The sequence below is a fragment of the Monopterus albus genome, unplaced genomic scaffold, assembly GCF_001952655.1.
Source record: "Monopterus albus unplaced genomic scaffold, M_albus_1.0 scaffold94.1, whole genome shotgun sequence".
NCBI lineage: Eukaryota > Metazoa > Chordata > Actinopteri > Synbranchiformes > Synbranchidae > Monopterus > Monopterus albus.
In genome coordinates, this window is record NW_018127974.1 from 3,047,015 (window position 1) to 3,061,460 (window position 14,446).

Consider the following 14,446-nt stretch of genomic DNA (forward strand, 5'->3'; position numbering starts at 1 on the left):
TCTGCCTCTTTGTAATTATTTCCTGGACAGTCTGAGTTTCTATTGCTGTTCATGTTTTAGCCACAGTATTTTTGCTGTAGCCATATTCTCTGAATGTGCTGACACAACTGCGAAATTGGCTGGTTCATGTACAGTGATGAAATGTGAGAGCTGTTCTCTGGACACAGACTCTAAACCAGCTGCCGAAGGTGCTGCCTCCTGTACAACATATATAATCTCAATGGCCATTACAGCCTGGGCCACTCTGTGACAGCAGATGGGAGGGTCATAGAACATCCAGATCCTCCTCTCTCTCAAGCCTTCTTTACACTGGCTGTCTATATAGTGATACATGTCATCACATGACTCAAGGATAGACACAGATCCAACAGAGTCTGAAATGTTTTCAGTCCTCCTCCCTCTTGTCATGTGTGTGTAGGGTACACCCCGAAAGTGTCTGTGAGGGTGCTTTCCTCACCCTCCAGTGGAGCTGCTCAGTGGCCACAGGTCATTCTGTGGTTGTACTGGTCCGCCCCAGCTGTGAATGTGAACACCAAAGCCAGGGCGTTCCTGCAAAAGAGAGGTGACCTCTCAGTGGACCTACCCTGAATTAAAAAAAGTTTAGAAAAACAAAACAAAAAACTAACAGAAAAACAAAACAAAACAAACAACAATAAAATGATTCACATCCGAGGAGGCCAGTCCGCCATCTTTTTTGTCCTTTTGGGCACTGAGCAACTTTCTTAGGAATAAATGTGCGTGGTCTAGCAATGCTGTATCCAGGTTTCCATTCATATGTCCATGATCTCGGTTTATCCAGTAAGGATTACTGTAACTTCATGTCGACAAAGTATGTAAGGATTTTTAAAGGGTCAGTTAGAGAGAAATATTATTTAAAATGTGAGCATAATATGAAATATTAATACTTAAAAACATGTATGATATTTTAAATCTAAGTGACGAAGTGGAACATTAATGACCCCCTTAGAGCGTCGGACCCATGATAGAGACGGACCGGAAGGCGCATGAGCTTAACGAAGTCCTTTCAGAAGTGTTGCTCTTGGTAAGTTATCAACACCTTTTCTCGTTCTTTTAAGACACTTTGACTCCGTTTTCTAGCAGCGCGTTGCTTTTCCTCTGTTGTTCACCTGTTGCGACTTGTAAACAACCCGTGTCAAGAAAACACTAGGATACTTTACTAGGATTTATTTCGTGTCTACATCTGGCGGGAGTCTGAGAAGCCTCGTTGCTGTGTTGAGATAACGGTGCTCTGACTTTGAATCCACGTTTAACGCTGTTTGATTGTTGGGCAGAAACCTGTCCAGGCTACCGTGTCACTTCTATTCAATTCCGTTCTAAAATCTACTGGTTTTATTGCTGTTTTGCCTGTAGATGAACACACAACTCATCTTTTGGGAACCATTAAATGAAAATCTGAATATCACTCCCAGTGTTCTAGCAGGTCACTGAGGTAAATACAAGTGTAGGATTTAAAGCCAACACCTGGGGCTTTGGCCTTATGTCTAAGGGTAGATGTAATTTCCCCATTAGTCACTGTTAACAGAGTTATAGAAGCTTAGTGCACCTTAAAATGTTAAAAGTAGAATATTTTATTTATGGTTGAATGAAAATAGTTATTGCTCAAGGATGTTTTTAATCAGTACATGCCAGGTTCCTTAGACTGCTGCCTAGTTGTTTGAGATGTGAGTCACTGAATTATTTATTGTAATAAGGTCATTATTATTGGGACTTAGGTTTGTGAAACATATGAATCAGAAAACTTCACTGGTTGGCCAAATATTTGATTTGCAGGTCCAGGTCTGGCCCACGGACCTCTGTTTGCCCAACACTGATGTAGAATGCGGCGCTGTTGAACTGATTATTTCTGATATTTTAATCTTTAATACATCATTTAACTGCAGAACAGTGAAAACTTTAATGACTTTCCACAGCACGCGGTGACTTTGCCTTGTTTGACTCCGTTTTACAGTGTTAAACAACAAATTGAAGCAGCAAATCCTCCACCTGAGAAACTAACATTTTAGTGTCTTTGCTTGACTCAACGGTGAATTAAAAATTATTAAAATAGTTTTCTGTTGATTAATTGACAAATGATTGATTCAGCTCAGTTATGTAAATGAGGTGGACCAAGTGTATTCATTATGATGTTTGTGTGTACACACTCTCTTCATTGTTAGTGTTTTCTGCCTTTTTGTTTTCAGGTCAGTTGTGTTCAGTTTCCTCCTGCTTCCTTTAGAGTGGTCTGTGCAGCACACACAAGATGTTGAGAAGCCAGTAAGGATTACTGTAACTTCATGTCGACAAAGTATGTAAGGGTTTTTAAAGGGTCAGTTAGAGAGAAATATTATTTAAAATGTGAGCATAATATGAAATATTAATACTTAAAAACATGTATGATATTTTAAATCTAAGTGACGAAGTGGAACATTAATGACCCCCTTAGAGCGTCGGACCCATGATAGAGACGGACCGGAAGGCGCATGAGCTTAACGAAGTCCTTTCAGAAGTGTTGCTCTTGGTAAGTTATCAACACCTTTTCTCGTTCTTTTAAGACACTTTGACTCCGTTTTCTAGCAGCGCGTTGCTTTTCCTCTGTTGTTCACCTGTTGCGACTTGTAAACAACCCGTGTCAAGAAAACACTAGGATACTTTACTAGGATTTATTTCGTGTCTACATCTGGCGGGAGTCTGAGAAGCCTCGTTGCTGTGTTGAGATAACGGTGCTCTGACTTTGAATCCACGTTTAACGCAGTTTGATTCTTGGGCAGAAACCTGTCCAGGCTACCGTGTCACTTCTATTCAATTCCGTTCTAAAATCTACTGGTTTTATTGCTGTTTTGCCTGTAGATGAACACACAACTCATCTTTTGGGAACCATTAAATGAAAATCTGAATATCACTCCCAGTGTTCTAGCAGGTCACTGAGGTAAATACAAGTGTAGGATTTAAAGCCAACACCTGGGGCTTTGGCCTTATGTCTAAGGGTAGATGTAATTTCCCCATTAGTCACTGTTAACAGAGTTATAGAAGCTTAGTGCACCTTAAAATGTTAAAAGTAGAATATTTTATTTATGGTTGAATGAAAATAGTTATTGCTCAAGGATGTTTTTAATCAGTACATGCCAGGTTCCTTAGACTGCTGCCTAGTTGTTTGAGATGTGAGTCACTGAATTATTTATTGTAATAAGGTCATTATTATTGGGACTTAGGTTTGTGAAACATATGAATCAGAAAACTTCACTGGTTGGCCAAATATTTGATTTGCAGGTCCAGGTCTGGCCCACGGACCTCTGTTTGCCCAACACTGATGTAGAATGCGGCGCTGTTGAACTGATTATTTCTGATATTTTAATCTTTAATACATCATTTAACTGCAGAACAGTGAAAACTTTAATGACTTTCCACAGCACGCGGTGACTTTGCCTTGTTTGACTCCGTTTTACAGTGTTAAACAACAAATTGAAGCAGCAAATCCTCCACCTGAGAAACTAACATTTTAGTGTCTTTGCTTGACTCAACGGTGAATTAAAAATTATTAAAATAGTTTTCTGTTGATTAATTGACAAATGATTGATTCAGCTCAGTTATGTAAATGAGGTGGATCAAGTGTATTCATTATGATGTTTGTGTGTACACACTCTCTTCATTGTTAGTGTTTTCTGCCTTTTTGTTTTCAGGTCAGTTGTGTTCAGTTTCCTCCTGCTTCCTTTAGAGTGGTCTGTGCAGCACACACAAGATGTTGAGAAGTGGCTCAGCTCAGGTGAGAAGAAAGTGATTTGCACTGCACCATAAGCTTATTTTCTATGACAGAGACTGGAAAAATCATATCATGAAGAATTTTCTTGACACGACAAGTGATCTGGCTTTACATTTTTTAAACTCAATTTTATTTAATTCTCTTTATTTTTCTCCTTCTTTTGCTTCAGTTTAATGCATTTAATGTTCATGCAAAAACACAATAAAATAATCAAACATAGTTTTATGTGTTTCACTTTGATGCCTTATCAAAATTTCAAGGGTGCATGTGAACTCAAAGTAAAACGGGTCAAGCTCATGATAAGAAATCTAATGACCATCTCTTTCCTCCAGATCTTCAGACAGCTGGTGAGATACACTAGCACAGATACCAGCCTCATCCTGGAGAGATGTAAGTGAAGTTGGCGTGTGTAAGAGAAGGATCTTTACCTAAACTTACCAAAACATGACAAAAATAATCATGACAGACCTTTAAATACATAGCTTGTATTTTTCAAAGGGTACACATTTAAGATGTTGAACCCTAATAAGGAGTCTGTGTCTTTCTTTCAGCGATAAACCGTGTCCAGCTGCTGGGTCGGGTCGGTCAGGATCCTGTGATGAGACAAGTCGAGGGCCGTAACCCTGTTACCATCTTCTCCTTAGCAACCAACGAGATGTGGCGTGCTGGAGAGGGAGAGGCGACTTCAACAGGTATGTGATGTGACAGAACAGAATAGAAACACAGCCAGGGCATTTTTGGTATACAGTGGTCCCTCGTTAATCGCAGGAGTTATGTTCTAAAAATAACCCGCAATAGGCGAAATCCGCGAAGTAGTCAGCTTTATTTTTTTACAATTATTATAGATGTTTTAAGGCTGTAAAACCCCTCACTACACACTGTACACTTTTCTCAGACAGGCATTAACATTTTCAAATCGAAGATTCATTTATTCCGTAATGGCGCCCTACAGCCGCGTAACTTCTACCTTCCTTTAGCATGTCCAGAAGTCCAACTATCTGTGCGATGGTTAGCATCTTCCTCTGCCTTTTGGGTGCTACCGCAGGTGCCTTTGACGGTGCAGAACGTTTCGTCGACATTGTGGGGTTTGTTGGGGAGAAAACTTGCAAACATACAGTACAGCACTTCAGAGTCACACTGCTAGCGATCGAAGATTTATGTAAATTTGGCAAGCTGAATGCATTCTGTACTGTACAGGAGGCACGGCATGCAAAAAGCATGCAAACTTGCACTAAAAAAAATCCACGAAACTGCGAGGCCGTGAAAGGTGAACCGCGTTATAGCGAGGGACCACTGTATACCAACTTTTATTACAAGTCAACTGTTCTTTTCACTATACGATTAGGAACCCACATCCACTGTCAAACAGAAACCAAGGACACAGACAGAACCACGTATTTAATATGTCTACAGTAACTACAGCTCATGTTTAGTAGGAGTGGGATTGTGTACACGAGTACATGTGTACATGCTGGTCATACCAGGGTTGAACATTAACCATGGCCTGTGGTCACCACATGTGCCCAGCAGGTGGCCCACTGTGGCCACCAAGCATTATCAGCTCTCTACTGAGCATGAGGTTCCGTGTCTCAGACCTCCTGCACGTTACCAGCGGAACGTTAACATTTCACAAACATCACGTTTCATTTGGGCCTTTTAGTTCAATGTTCTGCAAAAACAATGAACAGTAAGGTTACTTAAAGCCAGCTTGCTGCTGTTCTGTCAGGGCTGCTGAAGTACAGCTGTACTATGCCAAATCAAACTTCTACAGAAGAACCACAAACGCATAATATGGAATGTGAAAAAAATGGCAAATTTGGGAGTGAGTGGAAGCAGGAGTTTAGGCGCACACGCATTCATAAATTATTTAGGAGAACACAAGAAGAAGAAAGAATAGAAACGAGGCCGCTTTGCATCTACGTCTCTGTGTTTGCGCCATCTGCCCTGTTGCGTCTGCACTGTACTTTGCTGATGTCCTCCTCGTCCTGTCCCACAGCTCTCCCTCCTGACCCCCTCATGCTGCTTCAGCAGCACTGGTTAAGTCAGGAAATGTTCAAAATAAATTAATTGGATCGCTAAATATACAGTTTGGGCTGTTCAGGTTTCCTCACGTGTTTTCTTATGTTTCTGATGCTAATGCAGTTTTATTGAAGTGTCACAGTTAAGAAAAGATGTATTAAGTCACGTTAAATTGTCTTTCCTGCATTGTTATTGTATTTGGAGCACCAAAAATATGCTTTGGCTGCCAAATTCGGGGGCTTGGTGGGCTGTGGGGCCAGTGCTTAACAAATACTACCATCTATCCTTGGCATAATTATTTAGGCAACATTCAACTCATCTAAACATTTGCTTAGCATGTTGTTATAACGAGGAGCTATACTTGTTATAACAGGATACATGTCTTGTTTTTATGAGATAGGTTCGTGTTAAAACTGGGGCTGTCCCGAATGGCACTTTTTGGGCACCGGCTATTCAGTGGTATAAGAACGGAATGTTTAAGATTTGGCTTTTTTTTTTGTTTTGTTGTGTTGTTCCAATGTGAACAAAAGCCATAGACATGAGAATAACAAAGAATTTGTGACTTCAGCAATTTCTTGGGAGAAGTGGTGTTATCTGACAGAAATGCAGAGCTGATGATAATTTAATAGTGTTTTCTGTAAGAACAGATCTTTTTAGCTCATGACATTTTGGGGATACATGGTTTTTACATAACAGGGTAAGTAAACATGACATATTGGTTTATTGGTTAGCTGAATTAGCCTCAGTTTGCTTGTAGAATCATGTTTAGTTCAATTTAAACATGGAAGAATCAAAATAGTCTTTGTTTGGAATGGTCTGAAGGAAATCACCTTTTATGTGTGACACTAAATAAAACAACATTTTAGCTGTGGAGCTGATATGTAGACAATGTATGGTAGTATAACTGTGTTAGCAGTGCATATTACTAGAACAGTATAGCCCAGTCCCTTATTTCCACATTGGATGCAATTGTCATTTTTTGTCACCACAAAATAGGCAAATACTCTGTTCCAACACCAATGGTTTATTTATCATCCTCCTCACTGGAAATTATTAATACATGTTTCAGATATGAGCTCAGTGAATGTCATTTGAGTTTTACAGACAACCGTCAAAATGTTTCATTTTTCCTTTATTGGGATCCTGGAGAACATGGACAACAGTTTATAAATGTTGCTTCAAAGCACTACTCGTGCTGTTTAATGGAATGTAGACTGTTAAGGTTTGCTGTGTGACTTACAAACTGATGTAATCAACTATGTGCTGCTGTTCCCTGACTCCAGGCGACATCAGTCAGAAGACGACGTGGCATCGAGTGTCAGTGTTCAAGCCCGGTCTAAGAGATGTGGCCTACCAGTACGTCAAGAAAGGGTATGATCTACATGTTTGCAGTCAGGAAGTGTGTGCAGAGAAGGGGGGGATGGGATGTAGCAGATGCCCCCACCCCAGACAGATTTGAACCAAGGACATTGTGCTCATGTGGTTTGGTATACAAAGTGTATATTCTTATCACGTTAAAGCCCAGTGGGCTTTACACATTTAGTTTCCCTTTATAAATAACAGCACATGTGGTCTGCGGTGACATGTATTAAGGACTGACAAAGTATCAAAATATTTAGAATAAACTGTGTGCTGGGAATTGACGTGAGCTTTGACGAGAAGGCACGCTAACCACAGCTGCAGCGTTCTGTCAGTACAGAAACTATAAAGTTTTAACGTTTCATCCATTTGGCCGGCACTCTGTCCAGAGCTGCGGTGGGCAGTAAAAACAAATCTGCAAGAAATCCGTTAATAGTTTTTAGGTGCCATAGTGGTGCAGTGGTTATCGCTGTCACCTCATAGCAAGAAGGTTTCGATCCCTGGACGTCCCGGTGCCTTTCTGTAGCCTGTTTTTGACTGGCTACAGGATGTGACTGACAGAACCGGTTCAGTTCCCGTTCATGAACCAAGTTTTGTCAGGGAACCGTGGAACCAAACACTAATTCTGAACAACGCATTTCAACTGAGCACCACGACATCTAACTAACCTCAGAAATAAATCCTGCAGAAAACACTATTAAGCTCCAGCTCCACTTTTAGAAAGCATCTTTGTGAACTCTTAAGGTAGTTCTGCCCAGTGTCAGCATGTTTCTGGTTCAAGGTTCATAAACTTGCAAAAAAAGAGCCCAGTGTAGAAACCCCATAAATTGTAGACAGCAGATGATGGAATGGAGAAGTGTAAAAATGCTAAACTAGCACTTTTTAAATCATAAAACCATTAGATTTCACTGTACAGTAGTGGAACCTCTGTGGCTGATCCGGAGTCTGTCTCCTTCTAGGTCTAGAATTCTAGTTGAGGGGAAACTGGACTATGGGGAGTATGTGGACAAGAATCAAGTGAGACGTCAGGCTACCACCATCATTGCAGGTCAGCAAACACATGTACATGCATATACAGTTTTTTTCAGTACAACTTAAAAATAAACCCACCTCTCTCCCATCTCCAGACAACATCATCTTCCTGAGCGAGAACAGAGACCGAATCTGAAGGACTTTCCTCTTCATCTCCATCCAACAACAAGACATCTTCTTTTGTATTTTCCTGTTTCTGCAAAAATGAGACTGGGGACCTGAATGGCACCAAGTAAAGGAACTGATTGACCCAGCCAGAGAGGGGACAGGATAAGCTGTGACACACTGATCATGTTTGAGTGTGGCGCCTCCTGCTGGCGGAAGAAAAAATATTTTTCAGCTTCCAAGAGAAACAGTACAAGCTCACTCTTGTAGTAAATATACACTTAGAAATTATTCATGACTGTGCCAGTTGTACATAACTGTTGTAAAGATACAGTTCAAACACTTTTTGTTTGTGTGTCAAATGCTGCACTTGCAGTTTGTATGTATTTACTTGCCACACTGTTGACTTGGTTAAAACACTTTGACCTTTAAGATTCTTTTAACCTTCAAAAACCTGATGTTTTAGAAAACAAGGTTGCCATTTGCAAACAAATCTTTCAGCCTGTGTCATGTCTCAGATTAACTTGTCTCTATGGCAGATGTCAGCTGTTTTTCTTGCACTTCTCAGAATGGAAATCTAACAGGACTGAAAGTAAAAAAGGAGAATAGCATCCAAATGTAAAGGAAGAAGCTTCATTTTAAATTTGTTACTCATACTGTGTTTTCCTGTTCATGTCGCTGAGCTGACACTGTAACTGTACCTTATTGTACTGATAGTTTGGTTCCTTTTATACATTTAATTTATTCTTGTTTTCTGCCCTGTCACTCTTGTCAGGTGTTACCACACATCTTTTTTTTTCTTCCTGGACAGTCACTGGTTGCTTTCAGCTTATTACTGCTGGTTCTTTGTAAATGTTGCTCTAATAGATTTCTTTACCAAAGTATTTTGTTATGTTTATGTTCACTTTATTTTCTAATTTTCTAAATTATCTTAGAAGCATTTTATAGACATATAAACTTGCATTTTTAAAAAAATCATATGCTTAATATAAGCCCATATTTCTAAATTGAAATTGTATTAACTTAGTGGGACTTTATCCTAAAATATGTTCATCCGTATGATGGCGATTGGCAGTTTCTGTAACAGCGGGGGCGGGTTTAAGTTAAATGTATTCTTGGCCTAAACTGATTGGTCATAGAAATTCTAGATGTGTTTCTTGATTGGCTGTGTAATTTGTCAGTTAGAGGCCTGGGAGAACAGTGTTTTAAAAAAACATAGATCCGATTGGTCAATTGGTTTAATGTGGGCGGGTTGTCTAGAAAGCTGAGGATTCCATGTCAAAGCTGACTGAATGCAGCAGAGTGAGACCGGAAATAGCGGTTTGTACTGAAAAATAATTCGACAGCAATGAGGATTCACCACACACAAGCGACGATTTTTCACATTTTAAGGTTATTTGGGGGTGAAAGTGACGCTAAATGATAAAACGGAAACAGTTCCTGACACGTACTTCACAACAAGTGAATGTAGCTAATGTAAGCTATATCAAACTACCAAACGGAAATCCATACATTTACTCAAGATTCATGTGGAAATGGTCAAACAATACTGCACACTCTTTGGAAATGTATATGAGTATTAATTAAGTATATAAGTAGTTAAATTATGATTAATTATAAAAGCATTAGAATTTTTATATCAGATATTTTTAATTGGAAATGTATTCTTGCTAAAGGAAAAAGTAAAAGTTTGTGTACATGTAGTCCCTGCTCTTTTGATCTTAAGATATTCTCCTGATAAAGTGTGGTAGTGTTGTCCTAAAAGTTAAGGCTGATAGTTGAGGTTAAATTTTTATATTTTTAAACACTGGTGGAGGTTTCCTTTATTATGATCATGATTGCGTTCCACATTTCTATGGCACTGTAACGACTTCTCGTCCATGTATTAACATTTCAGGAAAAAACTGTGTTATGCATAGTTTTTTCACTTTTTAATCTTTAACTTTATCTTGTATAGAACAAATAGCAGTCCTGAAATGATGAGCGAGGCCTTTAATTTGAAAACCAGTCCCGGAAAGTTTAGTTAGTTAATGTAAGTATTGACACTATCATAAATAGCTGATACAAATTCTCAGCATATTGTACATCTTACATTTTATTTCCAGTACTATATTGCATTGAATTCAGAGGTGACAAAGAGTCGCAATAAGAATTAGGCCGCTTGATTTTTTATTTATAATATTTTCTATATCATTCCTGTTTCTTGGTGTCCCTGTGACTCCACCCATACATTCCTGAGAGTCTGAGCTGTGAGCAGGAGGAAAGACAAGAAAAGAAACGGCGAGCGAGGTTGCTGGAACCTGCCTGTGGACCCTGAACCAAAGAAGAGATGATAAACAACAACAACAATAACAACAACTCTCAGCCCGAATCTGACTGCTGCAGCTCTCTGACACATTTATCGGCCTTTGTCTAAACCAGCTGAACGTGTTTCTGTCTTTTATTTTCTGGACTCACACAAGTTGTTGGGAACTTTTTTCTGGAGCTGGAGCTGGAGTTGGTTCCCAGTCCGACTGCACTGCAGGACAACCCGCTGCTTCTTGTGTCGCTGCTGGGGGACAAACAACAAGCACGGAGAGAGTCATGGAAATCCTGGACAGCACTGAATCGTTTCTACACTGGGACAGGAGCCTCAGCGAGCTGTCTGAGGACGGGGACATCGACTGTGTGCTGCACACCAATGTAGGTTATCGATCAGGGATGCATGTGCGTGAGGAGAATGTCTGAGTGATTGATTAGAGTCTGGTGATCGGCTCTGCAGCTTCTGGTAGGAAGAATTAATAGGAGTGTAAGTGTGTGTGTGTGTGTGTGTGTGTGTGTGTGTGGTACCCTGCTCTCCTTTCAAAACTTGAACCTTGGGATCCAGTGTGACTGTCAGCCTGGTAACTGTCCTTCTTGTTACACTTTTCCTTTTAAAGACAAGCAACATTGCCATAAAGTCTTTTAGATGACAGACATAAACTTATTATATAAAGAATATTTGTGTATAAGTGTGAGCACTGTGGAGGGGGTATAGTAAAACCCCAACTAAGAGTCTGCAACTAACAGTTGCTATTCATTCAATAAAATGTCAGAAAATGCTGTAAAAGCATTTTCAAAAATACCTGATTTGTTCAACCAAGTCCAAAACCCAAATGTATTCAATTTAATTCACCATTTAATTAAATAAAACAGAGAGAAGTAGTTCATATTGGCATTTGAGAAGCTAAAAATTTAGAATATTTTGCATTTTTCCACAAATATCTAACACATCATTATACAAACAACATTTTTAGGTGTGAAAAATAGGCATAGACACATCCCAGTGAAAAAACACACCATAGTAGTAAATCATCCAATCAATCAAATGTTAAAATTATTGACAAATGCCCATTGGAAATCTTTTTAAGTTGTTTGTCTTGTCCAAACCCAAAAGAGCGTTCATTAAGTTTTCTGGTAGAGCATATAAAACACTGAAAACTCATATTTTGCACAGACTTCTTATATAATTATTATACAAACATCAAGTTTAATTTCAGTGGGATACGTCAAAGTGAAATCCCATCTGGACTCTCTTCAAGGTTGCAAGGTCCAATAAACTAATCAATAGTTTAAATGTCAGAATTTGTGGAAAAAAAATGTTCTCAGGGTCCATGGTGACATCTTCAGATCGATTGTTTTGTCTGACCAATAGTCCAGAAGTCAAAGTTATTCAATTAATTTCATTTTTTGATCAAACACAACAGATAAGATTAATGTGATGAGTGGATTGTTAGAACTGTTTGAGCTCTAGACTTGACTGGGGTGCATTTTATGGCATTTAATTATAAGAACATTAAAGTCTATCATACTGAAAAATATAATTCTGTAAGCACTTCACCAGCTGTCTTCCATCGGTAGGTTTACAATGCCTTCTGGCTTACTTCAGGGCCCTGAAACAGTAAATATCTATATTCCTTCTAATGTTTTAAGGTCCCGTTCAAGTTCTGGGTTTTCGTCTATCTTCATTTGCCCCTCAGGCACCAACTGACTCATCATTACTAAATAAGCACAGTTTTAAAACCAACTTGTGTTGAATGTGACAGAGAGGAGCTGCTACCTTGTTAGCCATCATCTGAGGTAGTCTTTCCCTTTGCTCACCTGTGATGATCAGGGTGACAAATCAACATGTTTTTGACAGTTAAGATGAAAAATTTTAAATCTGTGATAAAAATCAGGGCATTCCAGAGATGTGTGGGAGCTCAGAAGGAGGTTTAATGACCCTAGTGGGAGTGCACATTGGTGTGGGATGGCTGAATCTGACTTTACTTTCTCCCAGCACTGGCTAGTGAGCCAGGATAGTAACCACTGGGTTACCTTCAAAATAAAACACCCAGAGTGCCCTCAGTGTACTGGTTTGTTTTGCTGGGTTTGTGTCTCCTGTCCTGTGCATTTCCAGTTGCCTGCAAGCTTCCCTCCACAGTTAATAAATAATTGATTTAATTCTAAATCATGGATATTTAGTGTAAACACAGCTAAATCAGATGATCATAGGAATTATTACCTACAAACATGGCCAGAGCCAGGAGGTGGCCACCCCTTACTGGTTGTGGTCGTTGAAGTCTTGAGCTCGCATCACAGAGAGACCAGAAAATTTGTCTCAAGAAAAGCTTGTTCGTGTCTGCAGACCATAAATATGTTTCTGAGTTATTAATATTTGCAATGATTTATGGGCATATGTGGAGTTAAAATGAAAAAGACCCAAAACAAGTTTGGGATAAAATCACTTCACATGTAAACAGACTGTGATATAGTTTTATTTCTTGCATTTTTGTGCTGTATATGAAAAAAAGAAATATTTAGATCTGATTTCTAGTATTTAACTTTTTGTTGGCCTCCATATTTCAATCTCCACAAAGTCTCTAAGTTGCTTGTTTTGTCAAATTGCTTGAAAAATTATGTTCAACAGTGGCTTTATTGTAAGAATAGTTGCCGTTATTGTTCTGTCAATCATCTGATTGATTAGTCCATTAATCAGCGGTGAAATAATACATCACAATATATAGCTACAGGAACACATTTTTTATCAGGTGTGAATCTTGGATATGAAATTTGTCAGAGAAAAATAAAATCTAAGTAAATAATAAATAAAAGTTGCAACTCTGCTACCTGGAAATTACATTCAAATACTGCTAATGTTGTTGTTTTCCTGCATGCAAAAATGTAATCTGTGCAGAAATACACTTCCTCCGGGACATTTTCATTGTTGGAAATCAGTAGAATATAAACTAATAATAAGAGTTTCCACAAGAAACATTTGGGTTTTGTCGACACACAGTTTGAGTCAAAGTTTTAAGTTTGTGTCAGATGTTGGCAAGATTACTAATCATGGCAAACACCCACAGCAGCTCCTCAGTGAGACAAACCCTGCTTCAGAGTGGCCTTTTGCTATCAGTTATGTAACTTGAAATATGCATTTTTTTAGCCATATGTCTTTTTGGGGAATGCTATGAACCAAAAGGGGAGAGAGTGAGACAGAAACTGTGTGTGTGTTTGTGTGTGGAGATGATGGGAGGGGTGGTTGGGTTTAAAGGGAAAATCCAGCTGGCTTGCAGGATGGAAATCAGACACCACAGAGGCGGATGCAGCCTGAGGCTGAGACAACGCATGCACACACTTTAATATTTTCCTCCTGTAAACCTAGAGGCAGGTAAAGGCTTGTGCTGTTAAGGCATCAGAGAGCATTCACTTGTGAATGTAGGTCCTTTAAACAAGACCCGAGGCTACAGTTCTTATCAAACAGCAGCACTGCACCAGAGGGATGCAACTGCTTTACCGGATAACAGGAAGAATTGTAAGAAGTTTTTGGAGACCGGCTTTCAGCAGCTTTTTTGTTAAGTGATAAGCAGAAAAATCATTGGCTAAAACCTAAAATAGGTTTCTGAATAAATCAGAGATGGTGTGTATTTTCTGTCAGCTTCTGAACACTGAGTCGTTTTTATATCTACACCAGGTTTCTGCAGGAAAATTATGAAAAAACTATGAACTTAGTTCCTTCAAAAAAGGGTCTCATTTACAAAAGTCTGCTTCTCTCCAGGTGTTTGAGAAGGTCACCTGTGTTAAATATGTACCTGTGCTCACACAAAGAGCAGGTTGTTTTAGGAAGAAGTTCTGAGATGTTCTTGTTAGTGAGGTGGCTGTTCCATATTTTATATA

At 39.2% G+C, this 14,446-nt stretch overlaps 2 protein-coding genes across 4 annotated transcripts in view; both read left to right on the plus strand.

Annotated features, from left to right (window-relative positions):
- The first annotated feature begins 2,441 nt into the window (after nt 1-2,441).
- ssbp1 (single-stranded DNA binding protein 1) lies at nt 2,442-9,182 on the plus strand. Of its 2 annotated transcripts, none has more exons than XM_020608640.1 (7): nt 2,442-2,518; nt 3,678-3,760; nt 4,090-4,147; nt 4,309-4,449; nt 7,060-7,147; nt 8,095-8,183; nt 8,263-9,182. In XM_020608640.1, exons 2-7 carry the CDS (start codon nt 3,737-3,739, stop codon nt 8,301-8,303), a joined length of 441 nt encoding a protein of 146 aa, XP_020464296.1. In that variant the 5' UTR covers nt 2,442-2,518; nt 3,678-3,736; the 3' UTR covers nt 8,304-9,182. The 2 variants fall into 2 exon arrangements, with proteins under 2 accessions (XP_020464296.1, XP_020464297.1); XM_020608641.1 differs by lacking the exon at nt 2,442-2,518 and adding an exon at nt 2,568-2,720.
- A 1,161-nt stretch (nt 9,183-10,343) lies between these two features.
- The window catches only part of creb3l2 (cAMP responsive element binding protein 3-like 2), a 37,173-nt gene continuing 33,070 nt past the window's right edge, over nt 10,344-14,446 (plus strand). The window contains exon 1 of one of the 2 annotated variants that reach the window (XM_020608639.1): nt 10,344-10,954. In XM_020608639.1, coding sequence (XP_020464295.1) covers nt 10,856-10,954 — 99 coding nt within the window. In that variant the 5' untranslated portion in view covers nt 10,344-10,855. The remainder of the gene's footprint in view (nt 10,955-14,446) is intronic. The other variant, XM_020608638.1, reaches the window with a different exon arrangement.

What these genes read in the sequence shown, in the direction of transcription:
- ssbp1 (XM_020608640.1), top strand. Translation starts at nt 3,737, where the DNA reads ATGTTGAGAAGTGGCTCAGCTCAG. An exon ending in CAGCCTCATCCTGGAGAGAT is followed by an intron (nt 4,148 to 4,308) that starts GTAAGTGAAGTT and finishes TCTTTCTTTCAG; the next exon opens with CGATAAACCGTGTCCAGCTG. An exon ending in GGGAGAGGCGACTTCAACAG is followed by an intron (nt 4,450 to 7,059) that starts GTATGTGATGTG and finishes CCCTGACTCCAG; the next exon opens with GCGACATCAGTCAGAAGACG.